This window comes from Balaenoptera borealis, assembly GCF_965194805.1.
Source record: "Balaenoptera borealis genome assembly, chromosome: 19".
Classification (NCBI taxonomy): domain Eukaryota; kingdom Metazoa; phylum Chordata; class Mammalia; order Artiodactyla; family Balaenopteridae; genus Balaenoptera; species Balaenoptera borealis.
In genome coordinates this window covers 8,963,813-8,991,114 of record NC_138878.1, presented here as the reverse complement: position 1 = coordinate 8,991,114, position 27,302 = coordinate 8,963,813, and the positions used below count along the sequence as shown (strand labels likewise).

The 27,302-nt window shown below is 45.6% G+C and overlaps 1 protein-coding gene across 2 annotated transcripts in view; it reads left to right on the top strand.

Annotated features, from left to right (window-relative positions):
- Nucleotides 1-11,964: 11,964 nt before the first annotated feature.
- Nucleotides 11,965-27,302, top strand: part of WWOX (WW domain containing oxidoreductase) — a 965,623-nt gene continuing 950,285 nt past the window's right edge. The window contains exons 1-4 of one of the 2 annotated variants that reach the window (XM_082366372.1): nucleotides 11,965-12,392; nucleotides 17,669-17,733; nucleotides 20,574-20,631; nucleotides 23,520-23,698. In XM_082366372.1, coding sequence (XP_082222498.1) covers nucleotides 12,286-12,392; nucleotides 17,669-17,733; nucleotides 20,574-20,631; nucleotides 23,520-23,698 — 409 coding nt within the window. In that variant the 5' untranslated portion in view covers nucleotides 11,965-12,285. The remainder of the gene's footprint in view (nucleotides 12,393-17,668; nucleotides 17,734-20,573; nucleotides 20,632-23,519; nucleotides 23,699-27,302) is intronic. The other variant, XM_082366371.1, reaches the window with a different exon arrangement.

Sequence of the window (27,302 nt, the reverse complement as noted above, 5' to 3'; positions counted from 1 at the left end):
CAGTACCTCAGCCAGGTGATCAAGGTCAACATCAATGCTGATAAGTCATGGTGATAGTGGATACCTTTAATATGATGTGATGAGAATGGCACTGTGTCTCTCTAGTCTTTTTCCCAAACACTCATAACCCCAGACTAACCATGAGAAAAATAGCAGGGAAATCCCAATCGAGGGACATTCTGCAAAATATTTGGCCAGCATTCCTCAAAACTGTCAAGGTCACTGAAACAAGGAAGTCACAGTCTAAAGGATCTAAAGAGACATGATGACTAAGTGTAATGTGGTGTGCTCCATGGGTCACAGGACAGAGAAAGGACATTGGGGAACACTGAGGAAATATGAATAAACTCTGGACTTTCATTAATATTGTATCAATATTGATTTGTTAATTGTAACAAATGTACCATAGTTACATAAGATGTTAACAGGGGAAACGGGGTGGTGGGTATATGAAAACTCTTCCCAATTTTTCTGTAAATCTAAAACTATTCTATAATTAAAAGTTTATTTATAAATATGTAGAGTGGACTCATTTCTAGGAAGATGTATGCTAAGGCAGTGGCCCTCAAACTTTAAAGTTAACCTGGCATCCTGTTAAAATTCAGATTCTGATTTGGGATGGGGCCTGAGACTTTGCATTTCTAATTATCTCCCCCTGACCATGCTGAATAGAAGCTATAAGCACCCTTCTTAAAATAAACACATCGTCAGAGGAACCATTTCAAATAAGACTCCTTCCCCTCTCATCTTTTGGCGGAGGTTGAGAAGGAGTTGGCTCATTTTCTGCAGTTCTCTTGGAATATGCCCTTTTCCCCTTGTGAAATAAAATTCATATTTTATGTCAAGACAAGAAAAATTTAAACATAAAAATTCTTCTCGGGGCTTCCCTGGTGGCGCAGTGGTTGAGAATCTGCCTGCCGATGCAGGGGACACGGGTTTGAGCCCTGGTCTGGGAAGATCCCACATGCCGCGGAGCAACTGGGCCCGTGAGCCACAACTACTGAGCCTGCGCGTCTGGAGCCTGTGCTCCGCAACAAGAGAGGCCGCGATAGTGAGAGGCCTGCGCACCGCGATGAAGAGTGGTCCCCGCTTGCCACAACTAGAGAAAGCCCTCGCACAGAAACGAAGACCCAACACAGCCAAAAATAAATAAATAAATTAATTAATTTAAAAAAAGAAAAAAATCATTAAAAAAAAAAAATTCTTCTCTGCCCTTTGGCCTCCCTTCTCCCCCCCACTGTGCATTGTGTATCCACACTATGCATTGACCAAACCTCCCCCATCAGCAGGAGTACCTGCTCAAGCTAAACAGCAACATTCTCCTAGCATCAACAAGAAGACTCCTTAAAAGATAACATTCCTTCTTGATTTTGTAAATCTGTCAAGAATATGTCATTTCAGGACTTCCCTGGCGGTTCAGTGGTTAAGGCTCCGTGCTTCCACTGCAGGGGGTGCGGGTTCATTCCCACATGCCTCGCGGCACGGGCAAAAATAAAAACAAAACAAAACAAAAAAACAAACAAAGAAAGTCATTTTGGGAATTCCCTGGCTGTCCAGTAGTCAGCGCTCTGCACTTTCACTGCCTGGGTTCAGTCCCTGGTCGGGGAACTAAGATAGATCCCGCAAGCCGCAAGCCTCGAAGTTCGGCCGGGGTGGTGGTGGGGGGGGGGGGGGGAAGAATACATCATTTAATGTACAGCCCTCTGTCTCAAATGACCCTAACTGTGTCTTGACTTCTAATGAGCAGAACAGTTCCCAGAGCTTTATGAGGTGCTCTTCCCGGGTTATAATCATGACGTTTGGCTTGAATAAAATTTTCCAATTCTTTCTTAGATCGACTGATTAATTTTTCATCGACAGCTTCATGCTGCTGCCAGGTAACTGTGTACTACTCGGAATTTAGGTGTAGCTGGCACACCTTTGTAAGTCTGGGCAATTTTAAAACTTTAGAAATCGGGAATTCCCTGGCAGTCCAGGGGTTAGGACTCGGTGCTCTCACTGCCAGGGCCCAGGTTCAATCCCTAGTGGGGGAACTAAGATCCCGCAAGCCGCGCAGCCAAGGGAAAACAAAAAACAAAAAAAACACCTTCAGAAAAAAAGTGGAGAAATATGGTAAAAATAAACTCTGTATTGGTTGGTTACCTACTCCTGGACCAGTAGTAGATAATTAATTATCCTGATGATCCTAAAAGGTAACAGTTGTTAATCTTTTTTTTAACATATGGGACCATTTGGCTCAGAGGAAATAGGAAATTCGCCTACAAGGATGCACAACTAGACAACGGAGTGGAGAGAGAGAGAAGGAGAGAGGAAGAGAGGTTGGAAGAAGACGGAGGGAGAAAAATTCAAATTTGCCCAATAACAACCAACTAAAGAACAAATCAAAAGCGCAAAGAAAACACCAAGTCTTTTCTACTCCCCTAAACTCGCCTTGCCCTTATTTCACCTGCTGTAAATTAACATTTACCTTCTGTGGCAGAACTTCCTCAGAGCCGTTTGTAAACAGGTAGTTCATAGTTTCACACTATTCTAGTCACCACCTCCTGTCCTCGATTTCGATTTCCAAGATTTCAGTTACCCGCAGTCAAATTCAGTCCAAAAATAACAGACGGAAAATTCCAGAAATAAACATTTCGTAAGTTTTAAGTTGAGTGCCGTTCTGAGCAGCGTGATGAAACCTCGCACCGGCTCCCTCTGTCCGGGGTCGTGAATCATCCCTTTGTCCAGCATATGTGAAGCAGGAGGGAAGAGGGCAGGGCACAACCCTTAAAGAATGACATAGCCGCTGGAGGCGACAAAAACTGGTTAGAACCCACTAGGCCCAAGATGGCGGCAGATTCGACTCCCAGTGGACCTTGAGCCTCATTATATGCGCTCATTGTAATATATTAGCATATGCTAAATAACACGCCCACAGGCGCCACGACAGTTTCGAGGCCGACCGTAAAAGGCCAAAAAGTGGGCGGTGGCCCAATTCCTGGAAAGCCCCGCCCCTTCCCTAAAATAGTTGGAATAATCCTCCCACTCATTAGCCTATGAAGTTACGCACGCAGCACACACACCCCACCTCCCCGCGACCTGGGGCTTCTTGCCTTCTGAGAATGCGCACGCTCTGTGCAGTGTGCTTCTCCCAGGGCCGCTCTCGCCTTCTGAGATGGACCACATTCTGTCTATGGCGTGTGGATCTCTCTAAATAAATCCACTTCTGTTTTTTGTTGTTGTTGTTGTTTGTTTGTTTTTGGCCAGCCGAGTGGCATGTGGGATCCTAGTTCCCCGACCAGGGATAGAACCCATGCCCCCTGCAGTGGAAGCACGGCGTCCTAACCACTGGACCACCAGGGAAGTCCCAATAAATCCACTTCTTACCTATCACTTTGGCTTTCACTGAATTCTTTCTCTGACTAGACATAAAGAATATGAGCTTCATTAAGTCCTGAGACCAGATGTATGATTTTAATCAAAAGACAGTGGATTCAAGTCCCAATTTGGGTTGTACGGTTTCATATCTATGCTGTACACGCTACCCACCCATTAGTACAGGAAAAGAACAGTGTATACCGTAGGCCTTCTGTATCCATGGGCTCTGCATCCTTGGATTCAGTCAACCTCAGATCCAAAATAATCTGGAAAAAAAAAATTCAGTAAAGTTCCAAAAAGCAAAACTTGAATTTGCCATGCACCAGCAACTGTTTACATAGCATTTACATTGCACTTGCAATTATTTACATAGTATTTACATCATATTAGGTATTAAAAGTAATCTAGAGATGATGTAAAGTATACGGGATGATGTGAGTTGGTTATGTGCAAAAAAACACTACACCATTTTATATGAGGGACTTGAGCATCGGCAGATTTTGGGATTGGGGGTTGGGAATCCTGGACCAATCCCCCGTGGATACCAAGGCAGACTGTATAGTACTTGGTACTATCTGCTGTTTCAGGCATCCACTGGAGGTCTTGGAATGTATCCCCCTCAAATAAGGGGTAGGGGACTACTATATTTCCTTGACAGTATTTAAAAGTCAGGTGTCCTCTCTCAGATTTTAGGAATAACCTGGAGGCAAAATACATCTCCCTCTGTAGTGCATCCCAATAAAGTACCTCCTCCTTTCTATTTAGAGTTGAATAAAGCAATTGCCTGTAAATTACCTTGTACATACCCTAGGCCTGAGGGCAGGGAGCTCTCCCTTTCCCAGATTTCAGTTACGTACCTCTTAAAGTAATAGCCCCTTTATAACCTCTCAGACACTCCCCGGAGATTCTGATCCCTTTAAATTGGAGCGGAGCCTGGGATCTGTGCACACCCTCACCCACTGTGATCCTTATGCTCCAGCAACTTGGGAATCACTTAGTCTCTTTAAAGGATCAGATTGATTCCTTAAGAACAGTAACTGCAACAGTGTAGCCCATATGTAAATGTACTGGCGTAATTTGCCCATCCCTAGTCACTCACAGCGCTCCTGAGGATACCTGCTTCCAGTTCCAGGCTCCCAGGGCTGCCCTTGGTCAGCAGGTAGAATTCCAGTGAAGTCTGCTGCCAGGGCTGGGATCCCAGCTCCGATAATCACCATCTGTGTGACCTCAGGTATTTGCTTCCTAGCCTCTCTGTGCCTCCATGTCTTCTGGAAAAGGGCCCTAAACAGTCCTACTGTAGAAATGAACAAAGACCACCCCCGTGAGAATCAGCAGAGCGATTGAGTCAGAGCTCGCTACTGCAGGGGAATCAGCCACCACCGCTTGCGTTGGCCAGGGACTCAAAGCTGGCAGGGGAGTAGAAGAACTTTCCAGTAAGAAAAGAGAGTCAGGTGTGCCCTGATTGGAGGATATTGGCTGGGAAATTGGAAGTGGGCTAACTAGAATTGGGGCATACCTTGCCGTGGGTTTGGGGATCATATTTGGCTTTCTCTGGTTGGTCCTGAGTTGGAAGTAGGAACAAAATATAGGGAACATGGCTGTCATTCATCAAGTGCTGACCCTTCTGAGCCAACTGCTGCAGACATAGTAGTTTGGCTTCCCAGACTGGCTGCTGCAGAGGTGGTAGGTCAGAGTTCTATTGTCATGTATGGTCTGGCCATTGTCTATTTGTATATTCAGCATCTCACTACCTACTTCATGATTGTTCTTTCCAGAATTGAATGAGCTGGAGCCATTGCTTATAAAGGGCAAGACACAGAGACAGGCAAATCCTCAGAAATGTTAGTCGTTATTTTTCCCATTTTACCTCTAGTTTTCCAGCTCTGAAATGTCTCAGAAAAGAAGGGAGCCTCTCTAGAAATCTGACTGCAATAACTCTTTCCAATAAGGGAGTGTCTTTCTATAGACTGGCGTTTTAACTAACATTTTCTCTCTTATCAAGTTTAAAGTGACACAGGAATAACATGGGTAACTGAAATGTAGAAATGTATGGAATTTGGGGAGTAAAGAGTAAACATGAGAGTTCCATGAAGTTGGCAGGGACCTAGCCTCTTTGCAGCTTTTTTTTTTTTCACTTTCCTGAGTGCGACCCTCATCTCATGGTCCAATGAGGCTGCTTGAGCTCCACGCATCACGTCCTTTTTCCAGCTGGCAGTAAGGAGGAAAGGTGGGTGGAACAGTTATGTGCCTCAATTTAAAGATACTTCTTTTAGGTTGTTATCATGTCTCTTACCCACAATACCAACCTCTGTTAGAGATAGATTTTATCTAGGTTTAGAAAGCTATTTTAATATCTATCTTTATGATTAACCAAAGTCTAATGAACTGACATTTATTAAACAAATACTGTACTTGAGTACAACTTTGGAGTATGAAACACCCTGTGCTAAGAAGTTGTTAGGAATGAGGGATCCAGGAGTAGTTGTGGGCAGAACCATAGCCATGCGATTTCATTTCCTTAGTCTTGGCCACTAATTTTATGCTCCTTAATCAGCATAATAGAGGAGGGAGAGCCTTCTCTACTCAGTGGCTCCCAGTCATCAATCTCCTTTCATTCCTTCACCCTCTGAAGGGGTCCCTAGGAGTACAGCATGTTGGTCAAGAGCAGTAAGGATCCTTTGTTTGAAAACAGTCTTTTACAATTCACAGGTTCATAACTATGATCTCTTCTGGACCCTATGATGTATATAATGCCAGTGTGAAGAGTCAGAGAAAACTAGATTCTAGGGCAACACTACTGCTTCTCTGATTTGGAAGCAACTTTTAACATCCTAATCCTCAATTTTCTCATCTGTAAAGTGGGAATAATAATTATACCTACCTCACAGTGGGGCTGGTAGAGTTACATAATTCCTGGTAAGTGCTTAGCACAGTGCTTGGAACATAGTAAATGTCCAGTGAATATTAGCTCTTATTATTCAATGGGGACTATTAGCCCCATTAGATGAAAAAACTGAGGTTTGGGGAATCCACGATGACTATATTAACGATTAATAATAGCAAGAATTATTGAATGAGACCTTATTATGTGCATTATCTCATGTGATCTTTACCTCACCCCTAAGAGGCAGGCATTAACCTTACCCCCATTTTCCTGATGGGGAAACTGAGGTCTAATGTAATTACGCATGTTGAGATATGGAAGGGGGAAAATAGGCCGCCAGTCCTTTGATGTTTAAGAAGCTTTAACTATTGTCTCTGTGGGCAAAACTCTATGCTGGACTTCCTGCTGGGGGCTAAGGACTCCCAGACAAGTGAGTTGGACATTGTGCTTAATCTGATGGTTCTTACAGACATGCAGGAGATAGAAAAATATAACCAGACAATTTCAATGTTACTTACTGAATGCTATCCTAGAGGGAAGTATGTGATTCTACCTATGCAAAGGCAAAAGAAGGGCGTATTAATTATAGTTATTAGTTACTGCTGCTTAACAAATTACCCCAACAATTAAAACCAACAATAAATGTCTATCATCTCACACGGTTTCTGACGGTCAGGAGTACAGGAGTGGCTTAGTAGGATGGCTGTGGCTCAGTGTCACTTATGGAGTTACATCAAGATGTCAGTCAAGACTGCAGGTCCCTGAAGGTTTGATCAGGGCTGAAGGATGTGCTTCTAAGGTGGTTCATTTGCGGCTTAGCAAGGAGATGCTGGCTACCAGCAGGATACCTCCGTTCTGCACACCGTGGGCCTCTCCATGGGGCTGCTTGAGCATCCTCATGTCTTTCTCGTTCTGATTTACTTCACTTAGTGTGATAATCTCTAGCTTCATCCATGTTGCTGCAAATGGCACTATTTTATTCTTTTTTACGGCTGAGTAATATTCCATTGTATATATATATATACCACACCTTCTTTATCCATTTCTCTGTTGATGGACAGTTAGGTTGTTTCCATGTCTTGGCTATTGTGAATAGTGCTGCTGTGAGCATTAAGGTGCATGTATCTTTTCCAATTACAGTTTTTTCCAGATATGCGGCCAGGAGTAGGATCGCTGGGTCATATGGTATCTCTATTTTTAGTTTTTTGAGGAACCTCTGTACTGTTCTCCATAGCGGCTGCACCAATTTACATTCCCACCAACAGTGTAGGAGGGTTCCCTTTTCTCCACACCCTCTCCAGGATTTGTTCTTTGTAGCCTTTTTTTTTTTTTTTTGCCACACCCCACGGCATGTGGAATCTTAGTTCCCAGACCAAGGATCAAACCCATAACCCCCTACAGTGGAAGCTTGGAGTGTTGACCACTGGACCGCCAGAGAAGTCCCTAGACTTTTTAATGATGGCCATTCCAATTGGTGTGAGGTGGGACCTCACTGTAGTTTTGATTTGCATTTCTCTCTCTCTTTTCTTTTTTATTTTTCTTTATGCCGCTCCCCCCGACCCCCGGTATATTTACACGTGCATGTCTGGCAGGATCTGGGGTGAATCTTGGCCTCCAGGACCTGGAGTCTTTGGAAGAATTCATTTGCAAGATCGTGACAGGTGTGGCTCAGAGCGACGTCTTGAAAGCTTTGGCTGCTAAAATAAGACACTCTAAACAGGAGGTGGAAGATTTTAAATAGAATGGACTCCTCATGGCAACGTGACTGTCCCCTGGAGGGGGATTCTTTCCCTGTAGGACAGAAAGGAGACAGTAACAAAGTCAGGCTGAAATAGAATTTTGTGAATGTCGGCAAGTTAGCAAGTATACCAGAAAGCTACATTGAAGCGTGGGGCCTTTACACATAAATTAAACGAATGAAGTCTCCAAACGGAAGGGTCTAATTTCCGGAAGTTGCTGCAATGGATGTGATGAGCTCACCATGGGAGAGTGCCTTACCGGTGGCCCAGGAGAAAAAATGAGCATTCGTACTCAGTCTCAAGGACTTTCAAAATGAAACAAAATCACTCTCTCCTAATGTTTCAGGCAATCAAGCTCCGTCTCTTTAAAGCCCATATGGCAGAAGGTGAAGCATGACCACATCTAGGTGTGTGTGCTGGGGGTGGGATACTATAGATGTTCATTATACTCATCTCTCAACTTTTCCGGATGTTTGAAAAATGTCATAATAAAACATGTTGGGGAAAAGGAAAAGAATAGAATACCAGAAAGTAAAAGAACAGATGTAATCTCATAGGAACCCCCCCCCCCCCGCTAGTATTTTAAGTGGAATATATTTAGCTTTATGAAAAATTCACTTCTTTTACCTATTTTTCTCACTTTCTCATGGAGGACTGAAAACCCCTGGGCATCTACCCGAGGACCAGCACTGGGGAGCTCTGTTCTGGAAAGGCAGCATGTGGGGCAGTGGGTTGAGAGGATGAGCTTGGGGCAAGTGCCTTTGTTTGGGTTCTATCCCAGATCCTGCTGGCTTTTGCTCACTGAGTGACCTTGGGCAAGCTGCTTCAATTCCTTGTGCCCCACTTTCCTCATCTGTAAAAACTGGGCCGATAATAATGGAATAAGGTGAGTGACTTGACTGCTGTCACACACAGCTTGTAAGTGACAGTAGCTGAGTTTGGTTCCCAAGATAAATGATAGGAAACCCTATCGCCAAAACTCTCCCCGTCTCTGCATACCTATAGGTCTTGGTTGGAACTGCTTTCAGAACCCTCAAGCCATCGTTCTTTGTGTGCCTGTTGGTTTTATTCTAATTGACTGATTTCTGAATGCAGGAGGTGTTTCATTTTCCTTGGCTTTTCTTAGAGACATAGCATATTTTTATTTTTCACTCATTGTGTGTTTGACTGAATAAGTGAAATACAAAAACGCCTTCTTACTAAGTCCACATTAACCAGGAGAGTTTTCCCTAAGAATCCTGTTCAATATTTTTGCTTATTGGTTATCTTACATGAGAAGTTTATCAGAAGAGCCAGGATGCTTCCAAGGTCTCATTAACATGTTGAGTTTGGCACCAAAACTTAATTTCCTAAGGAATGGTGGCTTAAGTTAAAGCAGGTTTGCAGAACTGTTGGGGCGTTTGTGTGTCTGAAGAGGGAGGAAATGACTACCATCCTGGTAATGACAATGAACTAAAGAAACGTGGTCTCAGGAGTGTTACATTAAAACTTGTGCCCACTGCATGAGTGATGCCAAACTGCTTTCAGAAGAAAAGTGATCAGTCTTTTGTTCATAAATTATCAGTTATTTCAGAAGTGATCAATCAAAAAGAAACGTTCAAATGTAGAAATCCCTGTCGGGAATTGGGCTTTAGCCTTAAAATTGTGGGTACGTAGCACCATCTGGTGTGTAGTTTTATAACTACATGTTGACTTTTTTTTTTTTTTATTAACCTCCTATCTAATAATCAATGCAATTCAGTTGGCTTTACAGTAAGAAATCGTTCTTTAGGCTTTCGTAAGCACATGTCGAGGACCTTGGCTCATTCCCAAACTTAAGACTCCTCAAACCCATAATAATCTTACAAGCTAAACGGGGTTCACCCTCTCATAGATCCAAAGCCAAAATTGCATCCAAGCTGAAGTCCAAGTGAAGCAGAAACTATGAATAGAGGAAGCCAGTAATGAAAGAGTAAAAAAAAAAAAAAGTAGCCCATGAACACAGAGCAGGAGCAAGAGACCATGAACCCCACGACAGAAAAAAAACAGGCCTGTCCTTGGGCTCCCGCAGGTCGTGACAACAATCTAATTTAGCTCATTTGCATCCTGATCATAAACTTTTGAGTGAGTCTCTGTTACTTGCAATCGAATAAGTGTAACTAAAACAATATTAGTTTCAGCGAAGCCAAAAGACTATAAATCCTAAAATCTGGCATGCTTACTCACACAAGTCCCCAAATGCCTGAATGTCTTTCTTCTTTGACCTTCTGATAGAGGCCACAGGTAAGACGTAGGAAGAGAGGAATAAAATGAGGTCATCATAACCACTTGGGACCATGATTGGTGTCCAGGCCACCCAGCCAGACTTGTAAGCCCATGTCTCTCACCTGCGGATGGACTAGGAATTAGAGAGGCAGATGCCCTCAGATAATGCTAGAGAACTCAGCGGTCAGAACCAGCAGGATCTGAGTACCATCTTGTGAATCTCTGGCCAGAAATGGGCTCTTCAATGCCTTCAATAAATCTCAGCATTTGATTCACATGCTAGTAATTTCTTGATTTACCTTCAGTGTAGATCAGTGGTTCTTAACTGGGGGCATAATTGGCAACACCTGGAGACATTTTTGGTTGTTGCAGCTGCGGGACAGGGGACGCTACCGGATCTAGTGTATAGAGGACGGAGAGGCTGCTAAACATCCTGCAGAGCACAGGACAGTCCCCCACAGCAAAGAATTATGTGGCCCCAAATGTCAGTAGTGTTGAAGTTGAGGAGCCCTGTGTCCATGGCAGGAGAAGCCTAGAGGAACTTTTAAAGTGGTAGGAAGAGCGGAGGGTTGAACAAGAAGTTGAGAATCCTGCCAAGGGGAGCACTACCCAGCTTGGGGAAGACACCATACTGTATCACCACCTGTGGAATGATGCCAAGTCATAGGCAACAGGCGCCAGTTGAGGCTCTGGCGATAAATCTAAGGCTCCGAGATAAATCTAAGCAGTAGGTCCCTGAGAAGCAGCGCACAGGCTAAAGATAATCACTGGAGAAACTGAGGCTAAGCAGTTTGACTCTATTCATCCCCCTCTCCACCATTAGGGGATTTTGTGCCCTAATTTCCTGTTCATATCAAAGGAATAATTTGGCTTGGGTGACAGGGGCAAGGGGTTAAATTGGGATAAGCAGAAGGGCAGCAGATTAATAGTAGCTCACTTAAATGTACATGGATTTGGAAACAGGGATGTGATAGATCTGAGTTGCGAGAGTGGGTCTGTTAAAACTGAAATATGGTTTCGTTAAGTTAGCTTTTGGTTGGGCAACTTCAAAGGAAAGCAAGTCTCTCCCCTAAAGAGCATGCAGCGCAGGAATCCCAAAGCAATATCAGTCTCAAGACTTGAAGAAAATAAAAAGCTACATCCCTTCTCTCCATCTTCCTCCTTTTGAAACACATAATTCCTCTACGGAGGCTTGCATTCTTCTGAAACCTAGACCAGAGGAATCACGGTCAGTAGATATCCCTGTAACGCTGAGCTAGACAGCAAGTTCCGAGCAGGGAATGTTCTGGAAAATAAACGTCTATAAACGTTGGCCATTTATTATCAACAGAACCATGCTGTGGCTAGAAGAAACTTCTCCAGGACTGGGCATCAGAAGGTGCAGGAATTTGTGTTTTTAATGTTTCCCGCGGTTTACAGCGTTGAGTTTACATGCACAACAAAGTTTGTGAATCAGCCTGGGTCATGGAAAGCTCTGTAAGGTTTCTGAGCAGGAACATTCATTCTTCCTAATGCCCTAAAAAAAGGAGAGGCTATAGCCCAGAAAACCAGCATCTGCCTCCTTCCTTTCCGCGCCACGCTCTATTCCGGCAGGGTCTGGACTACATTTCCCAGGATGCCCAATTGCTGGAGCTCCTGCGGGACTGGCTAGAACAACGCGGAAGTGATTACGGGTCGCCCAGCAACGGGCGGAGTCCTGGACCGTGACTGGGTGCCCACGCCCCCTTGCCTGCAGCCGGGAGGTGTCGAAGCTCGACTCCATCTCCAGAGCCAAAAAGCTCTCAACCGGCTTTTACTTCCAGCCGAGCGGCCGTGCGAGCTCGTGGGTGCTTTCCCCGTAGGTCTCCTCAGGCCCCGCCTCCTTTTACTTCGGCAGCTGCGCAATTGCGGAGACTGGATTCACCTGCCGAGTCGGAGGAGGGGCTCCGGGCGGCACAGTGCGCAGGCGCGAGCGTTCGGGACTCGCGGCGCGCGGCGCTTGGTTGAAGCGGGAGTGAGTTCTGGGCGCGGAGACCCGGCAGCGGGCGAGCGAGCGGGTGACCGGGCGCCACCTCTGCAGCCATGGCAGCCCTGCGCTACGCGGGCCTGGACGACACGGACAGCGAGGACGAGCTGCCCCCGGGCTGGGAGCAGAGAACCACCAAGGACGGCTGGGTTTACTATGCCAAGTAAGGGGGCCGCGGGGGGGCCGCCGGGTCTGGGACGCGGCTGGAACCCTGACCACTCACCTGCCCGGGACTCCGCGCTGCCTTCGAATGCCACCTGCGCGGGGAGGGCCGAGGGCTCGCGCTCAGGCTTGGCCCGGGAGGGCGAAGTGGCAGTCATGGTTGGAAAGCTTCAGAGGGAAGGCTGCCGGGGTTCTGAGGACGGGCCATCCCCCTCTCTGGCCCTAGGTCCAGCGGGGGTCACCTGGCGGCGCTCAGGCGCGCCCTCTGCTGCCCAGTAGGCAGCGCTGCACGGTGCATGGATGGCAGACCGGCCTCATTCCCTTTCCCCCCCAAAATCAGAAAAAAATGCCTATGCCCCGCTCCTTTCTGGGGGGTCTGGGTTGACGACCTAGGAGTGTGTATTTTTAACAAGTGTCCTAGTATAACTATGTGTGTGTATATATATATGTATACGTATAAAATGGCTAATATAGCTTTACTGTAGTTTTCGGGAAAGTTTTGGAAACACCAGAAGACCCTCTCTCCCACCACTTACTGTGTGACCTTGGGCCATTGGAATAACTCTCAGTCACAGGTTTCTTATCTGCTAAATACGTTGGTTGGAGAGTTTTAGTTGAGGCCCTGTACGTAAAGGCTTAGCACAGGCCTAAACATACTCAGTGCTGGATAATTCTTAGCCTTTCCTGATTTCTGCAGCTGTGACAGCACCTTCTAGGCCTGATATTAGAATCACCTGGGGACCATCATAACTATAGATTTGGGGTCTCCACAGAGACGCTCGTGCAGCAGGAGCCCAACATAGGAATTCTTTATTTTTTAAGCTTTCCAGCTGAGGCAGGTTATGGCTTTGAGAAACATGGATGTAAATCAGTGATTTTCAACACCTGGGAAGCAAACTATCTTTTCCTGGCTCCCACCTCCAGGGATTCTCATTTAATTTTCTTGCCCCGCCTCCCACCCCGGGTGGTAGATTGTGAAATCTTCCCATGTGATTCTAATCTGCCCAAGGTTGTGAGCCTCTGCTGCCTTCCGTGGCTTGCTAGAAAGAAAAACAGGAGGAAACGACCTTGGTGAGTTCATTCAAGACACATTGGGAATGTATCCTGTGCCAGGCTCTTTGCTGGGCACTGGTTTTACTGAGATGAATAAGACCACTCGTTGGGATTTCCCTGGCCGTCCAGTGGTTAAGACTCCGCATCCTCACTGCAGGGGGCCCAGGATCCATCCCGAGTCGGGGAACTAAGATCCCACATGCCACACGTCGCGGCAAAAAAAAAAAAAAAGTAAAAAAGACCGCTTGTCACTTTCATGAGTGCCCAGTCTTATAGGACAGAGCGACGTGCGGTGACGTGGTCCCCACGCAGTGTGTGCAGTGAGTGGCAGCCTGCCCAGGATGAGCTGTGTGGGTAGGTGGTGAGGTGCCTGGGGCAGTGGGCACCTGAGCTGTGCCTTAGAGCGCAGGTAGAAGTGGGCGGGTCCAGGGGCAGGAGGGCAGCCCAGGTAGAAGAAACAGAGGCCCGGCCCGTGCGGTGCTGCAGGAACACGAAGATTGAGGTGGGAAGGAAGGACACAGTTGATTTATGGAGGCTTTTCTGTGCCTCCGAGGACCTGGGCTCTGTCAGCAGGACCCATGTGTCCACTGAAGGCTTGGAGCCAGGGAGTGACCTCGGGTCTGTGTCTTTAGAAGGATGATTTCCGCTCTGGAGAATTGAAGGGGCATTTCTAGCAGCAGGGAGCCAGGGGGCAGTTGGCGGGCTCCGGGCAACTCCTGAATGGGCATTTGCTGTTGCCTCAGCCTTTGCCTGAAGCGCTCTTTCATCCCTCAGAGCTGAGCTTAAATGTCACTGCCCACGAGAGCGTTCCCTTGCATCGGCCCTGCGCCTGCCTTCCACCACTTTGCTCTCCCTTGTCTGTAGTTTTCTACGCTCTACTCGGCCCTGTGTTGCTCTCTGTCCCTCCTCAGGTTGTCAACTTCGTGAGGGCCGGGACCTTTTCTCGTTCCCCTCTGTATCCCCCATGCTTAGCATCCTGGCGCCGTAAAGTAAATCCAGGGAACGAGTCAATTAGCTCATCTAGGGAAGGTTTCCCGCGGGCCTCCCTGGGCAGGTGGCGTTCTAGGCCCTGGGAACGCGAAGATGCACACGGCCTGCCTCCCGGCTTCGGGGGCCTCCTCTGCTCCCGCTCTGGGTGGGGCCTGTCCCCGTCCTGGCCGCTGCCCCCAGAGCTCCCTGGCTTCCTTTCAGGTTTGCCTGGAGCCTCGCGTTCCGTCTGGAGGCTCCTTCGCCTTCGCTCACCCTGCCTCCTGTGCCTCACCTTGTGTCGGGTGGCCTTTCCCATCTGCTGCCTTCCTGGGTGGCCTCCACCGTCTGGGCTTGGGGCTCTTCTTTCACTCGGTAAGACCTACACACCCCAGCCAGCTCTGCTGACAGCTTCCGGGGAGCCCACGGCCAGGGGACTCCGTGGCGCCTCTGCCGTCTCTGAAAAGTACGCCCCTCTCCGCCTCCCGCCCCCCCCCGCCCCCCACCGGTATCTGGCCCTGTTGTTTACACTGACTGTGGTGACAAGGCTTGGCGGGCTCGCAGCTGGGGGGTGGGAGTACCTCTCTCCAGACTCTCTCTCCTGTCCTACCGGCCTTCTGTTCTTTGGCGTGGGGTTGAAGGATGCCCTGACCCATCGTGACCCTGGGTCCCCAGCAGTCCCCCGTGATCTCTCCTGTCCTACCGGCCTTCTGTTCTTTGGCGTGGGGTTGAAGGATGCCCTGACCCATCGTGACCCTGGGTCCCCAGCAGTCCCCCGTGATCTCTCCTGACCTGCAAGCATCCCGATCCTTCTTCTCACCCCTAATTCTAGAAGGTCACTTGTCCACTGGGGTCTGGGAAACTTGGCTGATAGGGTACCAGAAGGTGGCCCTTGCAGTCCTTCCTTTTTCCCGTGATCTTCATCCCACTGCGGCAGGGTTGTGCCCAAGCGCAGAGGCTGTAGCTCCCAGCCAGGCCTCTGGGGTCTCGTGGGAAACCCCCTCATAGTCTCACCCCTCTTCTCTTGTGTGGGTTCTGTCAGGCCCCCAGGCTCCCTCACACTCCCCAGGGTGCCCTCAGACCTCAAAGACACACGTGTCACGTGGCTTAAGGCCCCCCAGGTTGGGCTCCCATGGAAGGGACATTCTTGCTGCTGAGGACAGACCTGTTACCAGAGAGAGCTGATGAGCCTTTCTCCCTTCCCTAGCATGGTCCGGAGAAGCCCCTCTGCCTTAACCAGGGGGTGGGGACCGAAGGACGAGGTCTCGGTGCTGGGGGCTGTGGCTGCTGTCGCCTGCGCCGTCCTGGGTCCTCCACTCCCGCCCCCCTTTTATTCTGAAGCCCGGGCCTCTTGGCAGCAGAGGGACGGCTGGCCTGCCCCGATGGGGGGCGGGTCCCTGTCCACAAGTGGCTCTGGGTCTCCCAGTTAACTTCAAGAAACTATGCTTAAGGAAGGAAAAAAAAAAACACTTAGAGGAGCATACTTGAAAGTGATAGCCATGTAGTGTGGTGTGAATTTAATTTTGATCCCTTTGTTTTAAATTAAGATCACTGTTAAGTATCTTTTTAAGTGACAAAAAGCTTACTGAAAGAAAAGAAAAAAGAGGGCTTCTGTTTAAAGGAGAATAAGATAATTTGGGGACATGTGTTGTAATTTTCTGTTCATTAAAAAGTCATTTTAGATTACAATGAAAAAGGAACACCCTTTAATTAATTTTTATATAAAAGTTTATTTAAAATAATCCTTTTCTGTCAAAAGCACGCTTCTTAGTTCTTCACACGTTACTCACTGAGTCCTCTGTGACCCCAAGAAGTAGGGCCATTATTATCCCCTTTGTACTGATGGGGAAACTGAGGCACAGGGAGGTTGAAAACCTTCTCCAGGGGATCCGAACTACCAAATGTAACCTGGTTCTTACTCCTGTTTGGGCTTCCTTTCTGCAGTCAGGGTTTGATGGTGGGGGATACACAGGTGGGAGCCGGTCCTTGCTGATACCCTCTGTCCAGTGATCTAATTGCTCACCAGTCGCTGTGCCAGGTATGGTGTCTCTTGCCTTTCCAGCAGCTCTGTGAGGTGGATGTGCTCCTAGGGAGAGTGGCTCACCGGGTTCAGGCAGCGCGGGAGCTCAGGTCTTTGGCCTTTTGAGTCCAGTGTCCACCGTGTCCTTGTACTGGCCACCGATAGTTTGCAAAAACCCCGGAAGCCAGCAGTTCCTGGAAAGACCCTGCTTTTGACGTGCAACATCTTACAGGAGCGTTCACCAGCTCTCTGTATTTATTCTCTTTAAAATCATGGATAGGGAAGGAATATTCTATCATCTGGTTGTCAGTGATTAAGTATTATTTTCTTCTTTGGCCTGAGCATGTGAACTTTGAATGCCTCTTGAAACATGCAGCTGTTTCTTTGATTAGGTAATTTTATGTTTTTCTCCATACTGGATCACCTGTTGACAGGTGTCTCTAGTCTGTTATTGGCTCATGGTTTCATTGATAACTGTGTGTGCTCTTCCGAGATGAAATGCTGGTTTGGCACAGAAATCAGACTAGTTTGTATATTTGATTTGTTCAAAATAATAGAACTTTTGAGGGCTTTTTATGCCAAGTACTGTGTTCAACCCTTTGTATACAGTATCCTCGTAGCATTCTCCTCAGATAAATACTAGGATTATTTCCGTTTTGCAGATGAGGAAATTGAGGCTCCAAAGCTGAGTGACTGACGTACGGAGCTGCCTTACCCTCTTGGATGAAATTAGGAATCAGTGCTTAAAAAACACTTTGAAATTAAATCTGTGGAAAGAATAAACATTTAAGAAGATTAAGGTTATATCTAAATGATACCTGCATATCAGCGTTATAAATTTGACTGAAATTTTTCAATCTATCCTGGAATAAAACTAAAACGAAAACTAAAACAACTAGAAAACAAAACACCTCTCTAGGTATTTTGAGTGATTCAGCGAGATTCCTAGAGTTGACCCCCAGTTGGGGTCAAGTCCTCTTCCTCTGGCTTCACCACCAGCAAACAGATACAGGTTTTCGGGAGATTTTCCCAGTCTGCTGCTGCTTCCAACCTAGAGAATTTGACCTGATGCAAACAGTAACATTTATAATCTGAATATTTCTTTCTGACTGTCTGACTTGAGTACTCTTGAGAGAGTATCACGTGGGGGAGAAAAAAATATAATGCCATTGATTAATTTTTAGAAGTGTAACTTTTACTTACTACGTATTCTGTGGATTTTTTTTTTTTTTTAACAGTCACACAGAAGAGAAGACTCAGTGGGAACATCCGAAAACTGGAAAAAGAAAACGAATAGCAGGAGGTTTGTATGTTGTTGTCATAAAGCAGAGACCCTTGTATTTAAAGCATTAATCAGATGGGAAAACTGTCACAGGAGCTGGACTGTCCCTCTGGGGAGTTTGTAGGGTTCGGTAGAAGGAAGTGATGAGCTCTTGGGGTGGAGTGCTGAGGCTGATTTCTTAAATAAGAAAGTATTAAAATAATAGGGGCCTTGAATTCACAGTTCATTAGATTTTTCCATAGTTGCACTGTTTGTAAAGTTGGTCTTGGTTCCTATCCTGGAATTAAATATATCAGTGTTTGATAGAATTCCGTAAAGCTTGTGTTGACTTGTAGGTGCTTCTGAGTAAGTGTGTCATGCATGGAATAGAAGTGTAAGAAGGTCCCTGCTCTCAAGAGGTTGAGGGTCTATTTGAAAAGGCACCATGTGCCCTTGGGAAAAAAAATGAAACTGCTCTGTAATATGAATCTTCACAAGTCAGCATATGAATGGTATTGGGTGCCTGCTATGGTGTAGATACGTTCTGGGAATTCATTCAAGGGAGAATTCATGTTAATTGGAGCAATCAGTAAGGGTTTTGTGAAAAGCAGAAGCTGAATGGAGTGTTGAAGAATGATCAAGAATGAAATAGTATTTTATTTTATTTTATTTTTTTGGCCACATGGCTTTCAGGGTCTTAGTTCCCCAGCCAGGGATTCAACCCAGGCCCAGCAGTGAACGTGTAGACTCCTAACCACTGGACTGCCAGGGAATTCCCAAGAATGAAATAGTCTTAAAAATAGAGTTGCCATATGATCCAACAATCCTGCTCCTGGGCATATATCCAGAAAAAACCATAATTCAAAAAGATACACGCGCTCCTATCTTCACAGCGGCACTGTTCACAGTAGCCAAGACATGGAAGTAATTTAACTATCAATCAACAGATGAATGGATAAAGACGATGTGGTATTGGGTTGGCCATAAAGTTCCTTCGGTTTTTAAGTAAAAATAAGACATTTTTCACTTTCCCAAGAACTTTATTGAACAACATATTCACTGTCTTGTTCCACTACCTTCTGCCATTTTTCAGGCAACTTCATAATTCCGTCTTCCCAGAACTTTTTATCTTTTTGAGCAAAGAACTGTTCCAGGTGCCTTCTACTGTCTTCCAGGGAATGGAAATATTTTCCATTAAGAGAATTTTGTAAAGACCGAAACAAATGGAAATCCGAAGGTGCAATGTCTGGTGAATACGGCAGATGAATCAGAACTTCCCAGCCAAGCTGTAACATTTTTTGCCTGGTCATCAAAGAAACATGCAGTCTTGCGTTATCCTGATGGAAGATTATGCGTTTTCTGTTGACTAATTCCGAACGCTTTTCGTCGAGTGCTGCTTTGAGTTGGTCTAACTGGGAGCAGTACGTGTTGGAATTAATCGTTGGTTTTCCAGAATAGAGGACTCCTTTCCAATCCCACCATATACACAACATCACCTTCTTTGGATGAAGACTGGTCTTTGCTGTGGTTGGTGGTGGTTCATTTTGCTTGCCCCACGATTTCTTCCGTTACACATCATTGTACAGTATCCACTTTTCATTGCCCATCACAATTTGTTTTAAAAACAGAGTATTTTTCTTACGTTTAAGTAGAGAATCGCATACAGAAATACGGTCAAGAAGGTTTTTTTTCGCTTAACTTATGAGGAACCCAAACATCAAAGCGATTAACATAACCAAGCTGGTGCAAATGATTTTCAACGCTTGATTTGGATATTTTGAGTATGCTGGCTATCACCCACGTGGTATAATGTTGATTGTTCTCAGTGTCTCGATTTGATTGCTATCAACTTCAACTGGTCTACCCAACCATGGAGCATTGTCCAGTGAGACATCTCCAGCGTGAAACTTCACAAACCACTTTTGACATGTTCCATCAGTCACAGCACCTTCTCCATACACCGCACAAATCTTTTTTTGCGTATCAGTTGCGTTTTTACCTTTCTTGAAATAATAAAGGATAATATGCTGAATATGTTGCTTTTTTTCTCTGTGTTCAATATTAAAATGGCTACACAAAAATTCACCAATTTTGATAAGTTTTTTTTAAAAGGCATGCTGTTATGACAGCTGTCACAATACAGTCTAACAAAATTGTTTCGAATGAAGTTAGACAACTAAGCACTAATAGAGTCATCTTATGGAAAAAACCAAACTAATTTTTTGGCCAACCCAATACAAAGGAGTATTACTCAGCCATAAAAAAGAATGAAATAATACCATTTGCAGCAACATGGATGGACCTAGAGATTATCATACTAAGTAACTCAGAAAGAGAAAGACAAGTATCGTATGGTATCACTTATATGTGGAATCTAAAATATGCCATAAATGGACATATCTACGAAACAGGAACAGATTCACAGACATAGAGGACAGGCTTGTGGTTGCGACGGTGGGGGAGGGATGGATTGGGAGATTGGGTTTAGCTGATACAAACTATTATATATAGAATTGGTAAACAACATGGTCCTACTGTATAGCACAAGAAACTATATTCAATATCCTGTGATAAACCATAATGGAAAAGAATATGAAAAGGAATATATATAAAACTGAGTCACTGCTGTACAGCCGAAATTAACACGGTAAATCAACTATACTTCAATAAAATTAAAAAAAAAAAGAATGAAATAGTCTTACTTCCAAGCAAGAGGCAGAATGTAGAGTCTGGCTGGGGTAATGGGCCTTCTGTACCTGCCATAGTTGGAGCACATGACCTGCTGATCTGGTGGGATAGGTCTGTGGCTGGAAGGGCAGGGGCTTCAGTTAACCCCCCCCCCCCGACCCCCACATAGACCTGTTGTCCTTCCTGTGTTTCAGATTTGCCCTATGGATGGGAACAAGAAACTGATGAGAATGGACAAGTGTTTTTTGTCGAGTAAGTGTCTGCAAAGAAACTTCTCAGCCATCTTGCTTTTTATTTAATTAATTAATTTATTTTTAATACATTTACTTACTTATTTTTGGTTTCATTGGGTCTTTGTTGCTGCACGCGGGGTTTCTCTAGTTGCAGCAAGCTGGCGCTACTCTTTGTTGCGGTGCACAGGCTTCTCATTGTGTTGGCTTCTCTTGTTGTGGGCTCTAGTTGCACGGGCTTCAGTAGTTGTGGCTCACGGGCTCTAGAGTGCAGGCTCAGTAGTTGTGGCGCATGGGCTTAGTTGCTCCGCGGCATGTGGGATCTTCCCGGACCAGGGCTCGAACCCGTGTCCCCTGCATTGGCAGGTAGATTCTTAACCACTGCGCCACAGGGAAACCCCATCTTGCTTTTTAATAGGAATTTTTTTGTACAAGGAATATACGTTGACTGTAGGAAAATATTATATAGTGTATAACTGTAATCCTATCAGCAGGACTAACTACTTTTAGCAATTTTTGGATTTTTTTCTTCCAGTCTTTATAAGTGCTTAAAAAAAAAAAAAGAAAATGTATTGCATGAACTGTTTGGTAAACTGTTTTTCCCACATAATTCTTATGAGCATTTTCTCACATCTTTATAAATTTTTCAAGACAATGATGTTTAACGGCTCTGTAGTATTATTTTGTATATATATATACTGTAATTTAGCAAATTACCTACTGGGCTTTGATGTTGTTAAATTCCTGTGATCTGGCGTCTGTACAGGCAGACCTTGTCTTATTGCACTTTGCAGATACTGCGTTTTTTTACAGATTGAAGGTTTGTGACAACTCCTCCTCAAGGGAGTCTTTTGGCTCCATTTTTCCAGTAGCAGTTGCTCAGTTTGTGTCTCTCTGTCACGTTTCGGTAATTTTCACAATATTTCAAACCCTCCACTAGCAAAAAAGATGGTGACTCACCGAAGCCTCAGGTGATGGTTAGCATTTTTTAGCAATCAAGTATTTGTTAATTAAGGTGTGTATATTTTTTTAGACATAATGCTGTTGCACACTTAATAGACCGTAGTGTAAACATAACTTTCATATGCACTGGGAAACCACACAATTTGTGTGACTCGGTTTATTGTGTGTGACACTGACTTTTTTTTATTTTATTTAATTTATTTATTTATTTATTTATGGCTGCGTTGGGTCTTCGTTGCTGCACGCAGGCTTTCTCTAGTTGAGGCGAGCGGGGGCTACTCTTTGTTGCGGTGCGCAGGCTTCTCACTGCGGTGGCTTCTCTTGTTGTGGAGCATGGGCTCTAGGCGTGTGGGCTTCAGTAGTTGTGGCTCGCAGGCTCTACAGCACAGGCTCAGTAGTTGTGGCGCGTGGGCTTAGCTGCTCCGCGGCATGTGGGATCTCCCCGGACCAGGGCTTGAACACATGTCCCCTGCATTGGCAGGCGATTCTTAACCACTGCGCCACCAGGGAAGCCCGACACTGACTTTATTGCATTGGTCTGGAACTGACCCTGCAAGGCAGTATCTCCAAGGTATGCCTGTAATTATAAAGAATGTTTTGAGCATCCTCCTCTGTAAAACTATCTCTGGAATAAATTCCAATGACAAGCAGTAACCACGCATCTAGCACTAGCATGAGCCAGGCATGTTCTAACCAACTTATACCTGTAGTATTAGCTCATTCAGTCCCTGCAATGCCCTAAGGGAGGCGAGCGCTAGGCGGCCTGGCCGTTCATTTCCCCACTCTGATCCCGTTAGAGAGGTGTGCTGGTAAATGCTTAACAGCCAGTTCCCTGGGGGGAAAAGCCCATGTTTGTTTCCGTGGTATAAATACTTCCACTATAGCTTATTTCCAGCTCTGTCCTCTGTAAGACACTGGAGTCAGAATGCTTATATGGCATCTGTGGTTGTAAGTAAAATGAAAGTTGGATTATTCTTGAGTCTTAGTATTTATGGGGTGAAGAGTATTGATTTTAAACTGTATATAATTTTACACACACATACACATTACAAATACATTTTTTTAATGTTTTTATTTATTTATTTTTTTGGCTGCACCGTGGGGCTTGCGAGATCTTAGTTCCCCGACCAGGGATCGAACCTGAGCCCTCGGCAGTGAAAGCGCTGAGTCCTAACCACTGGACTGCCAGGGAGTTCCCACAGATGCGTTTAAATCATGAAATCTTTCTTTCTGGAGAGTTCTTAATAGTTTTCAAGATATTTTGAGGTCTACCTCAAACCCCAAGATCACATTTAAAATGTAAAAAATAAACCTATTCTGTAAGGAGCAACCTGTTCGTCTGTATGAACAGGTTGTACTGATGTATTTTAATATATTGTTTATACTACCAGTATGGTTTAATATTCTTTCTACAAGATTTCGATCAACTCCAAATCAAAACTAGAGTGTGTGAGTACAGCCTTAAAATGAAAATTATTAGAATTTTAGTAGGCTGGTTTCATATTTACTGTCTTTTATCATTTTGAGTTTTCTACTTCTTTACCAATCTTCTTAGGCCCTTGCACATAAGAGATTTAATTGAAATCCACTGACAAGAGTGCCTGATGGATCTTATAGCCACATTTACATGAATTAAAAGAAAAAAACCCCAAAGCCTACTCCATGTTTGAGATCTGAGGGTACAAGGCAGTGCTTTGTATGTTACAGCCTATTTTACAGGCGGTTCTGAAGAAAAGGCTTCGATGGCTGTCTTTCTAGGCAGGAATGTAATCCTTCTGGAGGCCAGAAGATAGATTAAGTGGACCCCGGGTCTTTCCGGGGTTAAGAATAAGCCTTTTTAGTCCATGAAAAATGGGGTTTGCCTAGCCTAAAGTATAAAATTATCTTGTAATTATAAACGCCTCTGTTCACTACTGTAGGTTCACTGCTTTCTCCTTTTCTTTGCAGCCACATAAATAAAAGAAGTACCTACTTGGACCCAAGACTGGCATTTACTGTGGACGATAATCCTACAAAGCCAACCACCAGACAGAGATACGACAGCAGCACAACTGCGATGGAAATCCTCCAGGGCCGGGATTTCAGTGGCAAAGTGGTCGTGGTTACCGGAGCGAATTCGGGAATAGGTAGGTTGTTAACCGACAGCGATGGTTGTTGTTATTATTATTTTTTTGTCACTGCTATGATGAAATCCGCTTTAATCTAACCATAAGGAAACTTTGTTTGGTGGTTCTCTAATTTAAAAGGTATTTATAGCCTTTTCAGCTATCGTGCCATTAAAGTTCTGGGCCCTTTTTCAGTCCCAGCGTTTCCATGGAAGGAGGGCCGTGTCAGGGCCGACCTTGAATTCTCTGAAAGCTGAACACTCAGCGGAAGAGGGTGGCTATTTTGGTTCTTAAAGATGAGAGACAGCTGGCTCTGTCTAGGAGTTTCTGACCTGGTCTGCGTGGTGTGCGGACATAGTCCAGTTACCTGGGTTCTTCAGCCCAGCGCTGACTGGTAATGGAATATCGGGAACAGTGGCGGGACAAAGGACACTGCAGGTGTCCGTTGGTTACGGAGAATATGATTTTCCTTGGAGAACAGGATCTTATTTCTTTGCAGAGTTGGAGAATTAGTCCCTGTCTTTTTTTTTTTTAAAACGTTCTGATTGATTGATTGATTGATTGATTTATCTATCTATCTATCTATTTATTTATTTATTTATTTATGGCTGTGTTGGGTCTTCGTTTCTGTGCGAGGGCTTTCTCTAGTTGCGGCAAGCGGGGGCCACTCTTCATCGCGGTGTGTGGGCCTCTCACTGTCGCGGCCTCTCTTGTTGCGGAGCACAGGCTCCAGACGCACAGGCTCAGTAGTTGTGGCTCACGGGCCCAGTTGCTCCGCGGCATGTGGGATCTTCCCAGACCAGGGCTCGAACCTGTGTCCCCTGCATTGGCGGGCAGATTCTCAACCACTGCGCCACCAGGGAAGCCCTGTCCCTGTCTTAACCTCCTGGTTGCCCGCGTTTAACTGTGGTGACGGTCGTGAGGGAGGGGCTCCGGGGGTGTCCTCTCCTTAGCCTCATGGGCTGGTAGAGAAGCTGCGGCAAAGCAGATGCTCCTGCATTCACTCTCCAGATGATTTTATTCTTATTTTGCTTTGGTCCATTGACATGAATGTCTGAATCTGTAAGAACCAGCTGCTTTGAGTAAGGATATGCATCCCCAGGTTAATTTACAGAGACAGAACATGGAATTGCGTTCAGCTGTCTTCTAGCAAGTTCGCTCCTTTTCACCCTTCATGGCGCTCCCCCCTCACTGGCCTTCTCTCTCACCAGCTTCATCTCCTTACCGGTTTGTGTATCCCCTGTACTTCTTTCTCTGTCTTGCTTAATTTTCGGTGACCTCTTCTTGAACTTCCAGAAGCATTCCCTGGTATCATCAGGGCAAGTATAGGAAGTGACATACATTCTTAGAGGATCAATTTTTATATAGTACAGGGTTGAAAATCTAACAAGCTACAGTCCCAGAGCAGAACTTTTGACTGTATCTGTCTATTAAGGCAAAGAAGCACATGGAATTTTTTTTTTTTTTTAATTGTAAGGGATTTATTTAAAATCAACTCTCAGACCTCATCCTGGGCTCAGAATATGTTCAGTTCAGTTTTCTGAATCACATCGGGGTTAATTCTATTTAATTGTCATCGATAGGAAAAGCTGATGATGCTATATTAAAAATAACAGCTGGATCCTCAGTCATCCAGGAAACAGTATGTTGTGTTGATTGCGTCGACTACTGTTACGTGAGGGTGTGGACCAAGACAGTGTAGAATAATTAAGAAAAAATAAGGACTTAAGTAAAATACCTTTTTATTTAACACTCAGTTAACCAGAGAATTAACTAAAAGATCTCATTCCCTTAATCTCGTGGCTAGACAGTTTTTTCCTTTCACTAGTAAGATAAGTGACTACTGATGGTTTGTGCATAAGTGTTCAAACTTGGCTCTGTCTGACGTTAGATGGCAGGCCTTCTGAAGCTCTGCTGAAGATTTGCCACGTCAGGCCTATGACATCATAATCCAGGACTAAAGGCACTGGTCCAGAATATACAAAGAGCTATGTGTAGTTGGGTATTGAATCATGGTCGGAAGGGAGGAAGAGGTTCTGCAGCATTGAGAAGAAATGTGTCATTGGTCAGAGTGGACCTCGGGCCTCTCGGAGGCAAGCTCTGTGCCTCTTCACAGCTGCCACTTCCCCTTCCTGAGGTCCCTGATCTTTTTTGTGGGCCATGCAAGTTGGTGTCCGTGGTCCAGTCACGTGTGATGGTAAATCGTACAGCTCAGGCTGGAAGGGAGGTTGGGGGAGGTGTCAGAGCGCGCCCCCCATCCGCATTTCCCCAGCTCGAACCTTCATTGTCTTCAGCTCTGCCTGGTCTCCCCGTGACCCCTCCAGTCTCGAGAAGCCCGAGTCTAGGGGAGTGCTGGAGATTTGTGTTCTTAATATTTGAAATAATATCAGACCGAACATTCTAGGCAATCAAATGCTCGCAAAGAACTCTGGTGCTGCAGCCATGGCATCAGGCTTAAAGAAAAGAGCCGAAGGCAAGCCCGTGGCTTTTCCGTCATCACTTAGGCAGCTTTTATATCCCACGCGGCTGCCTTAGAGAGTGTCCTTGTCCAAGTAGGCTGTGCCTTCCAGATAAATGCCTTCCTTCTCCTGAACTATGAAACACGCCAATTTAGACATCGCTGTCCCCACTCTGTTTGTGCCCCTTTCAAATGGAACAGCGGAGCGCAGAGTGAGTCAGGCATCTTCACTCCCAGCACTGCTCGGCGTTCAGGAGTCGTCTCCCCTTGAAGCTTGAATGGCGTTGGCCCGCACTCTTCCTCTTGCTGCTCAGCGGAGCCCAGTTCCTACGTGTGAACTGTCCAGTCTTGAGCCTCATGGGTGTCTGTGCTCTTGGGGGCAGAGTGGGCTGTTACCAAACATACCGGTCTTTATTTTGAGAGTGGTGATGCCACAGCTAAAAACACAGGTAACCTAATTGGCTTTACAAAGGTTGGTTTACAAATCTGGTGTTCCCAGGGGTTCTTTTTGTTCGTGTTTTTGAATTCCCTGCAAGGCATCTCTCTGTTGGACTTGCCGTTGGGAGGGAGCTCCCCGTTGTGGAAGGGGGCACTCGGGCGGTGAGAGGGGACGCCTTCCCTGGTGGACGGCAGGGACGTGCCAAGACACTGCTCCCTTTGACGTGGCCTCTATGCAGATTCTCTCTTGTCGTCCGTGTTGGGTACCGCGCCCCCCTCCACCCCGGCTGTAAGTGATACAGAACTGTGTTTTGAACTTTGGATATTTTATGTTCCAAAGGCAATTGGAGGGACTCCTGCTTATTAATTCAGCTTACAAAGATCAGGGTGGTTCCGGTCGGTAGAAGGATTCGGAGGAAATGCCACAATAAAGCGTTTTGAATTCTTGGAAGTTTGTAGGCAGATACTGCGGTTGACTGGGTTCAGCTGTCCAGATGGGGAGTCGGCAAACTGCAGCCCGTGGGCTAAATCTGACTGCCTCCTGATCTTGCAAGGAAAGTTTTACTGGACCATGGCCACGCCTGTTTATTTCCGTTTTGTCTGTGGCTGTCTTCATGTGACCGGCAGAGTTGCATAAATACGGCAGAGACCCTGTGGCCTGCACAGCCTAAAATATTTACTGTCTGGCCCTTAATGGAAAACGTTTGCCTACCCCTGCACCAGATGGTC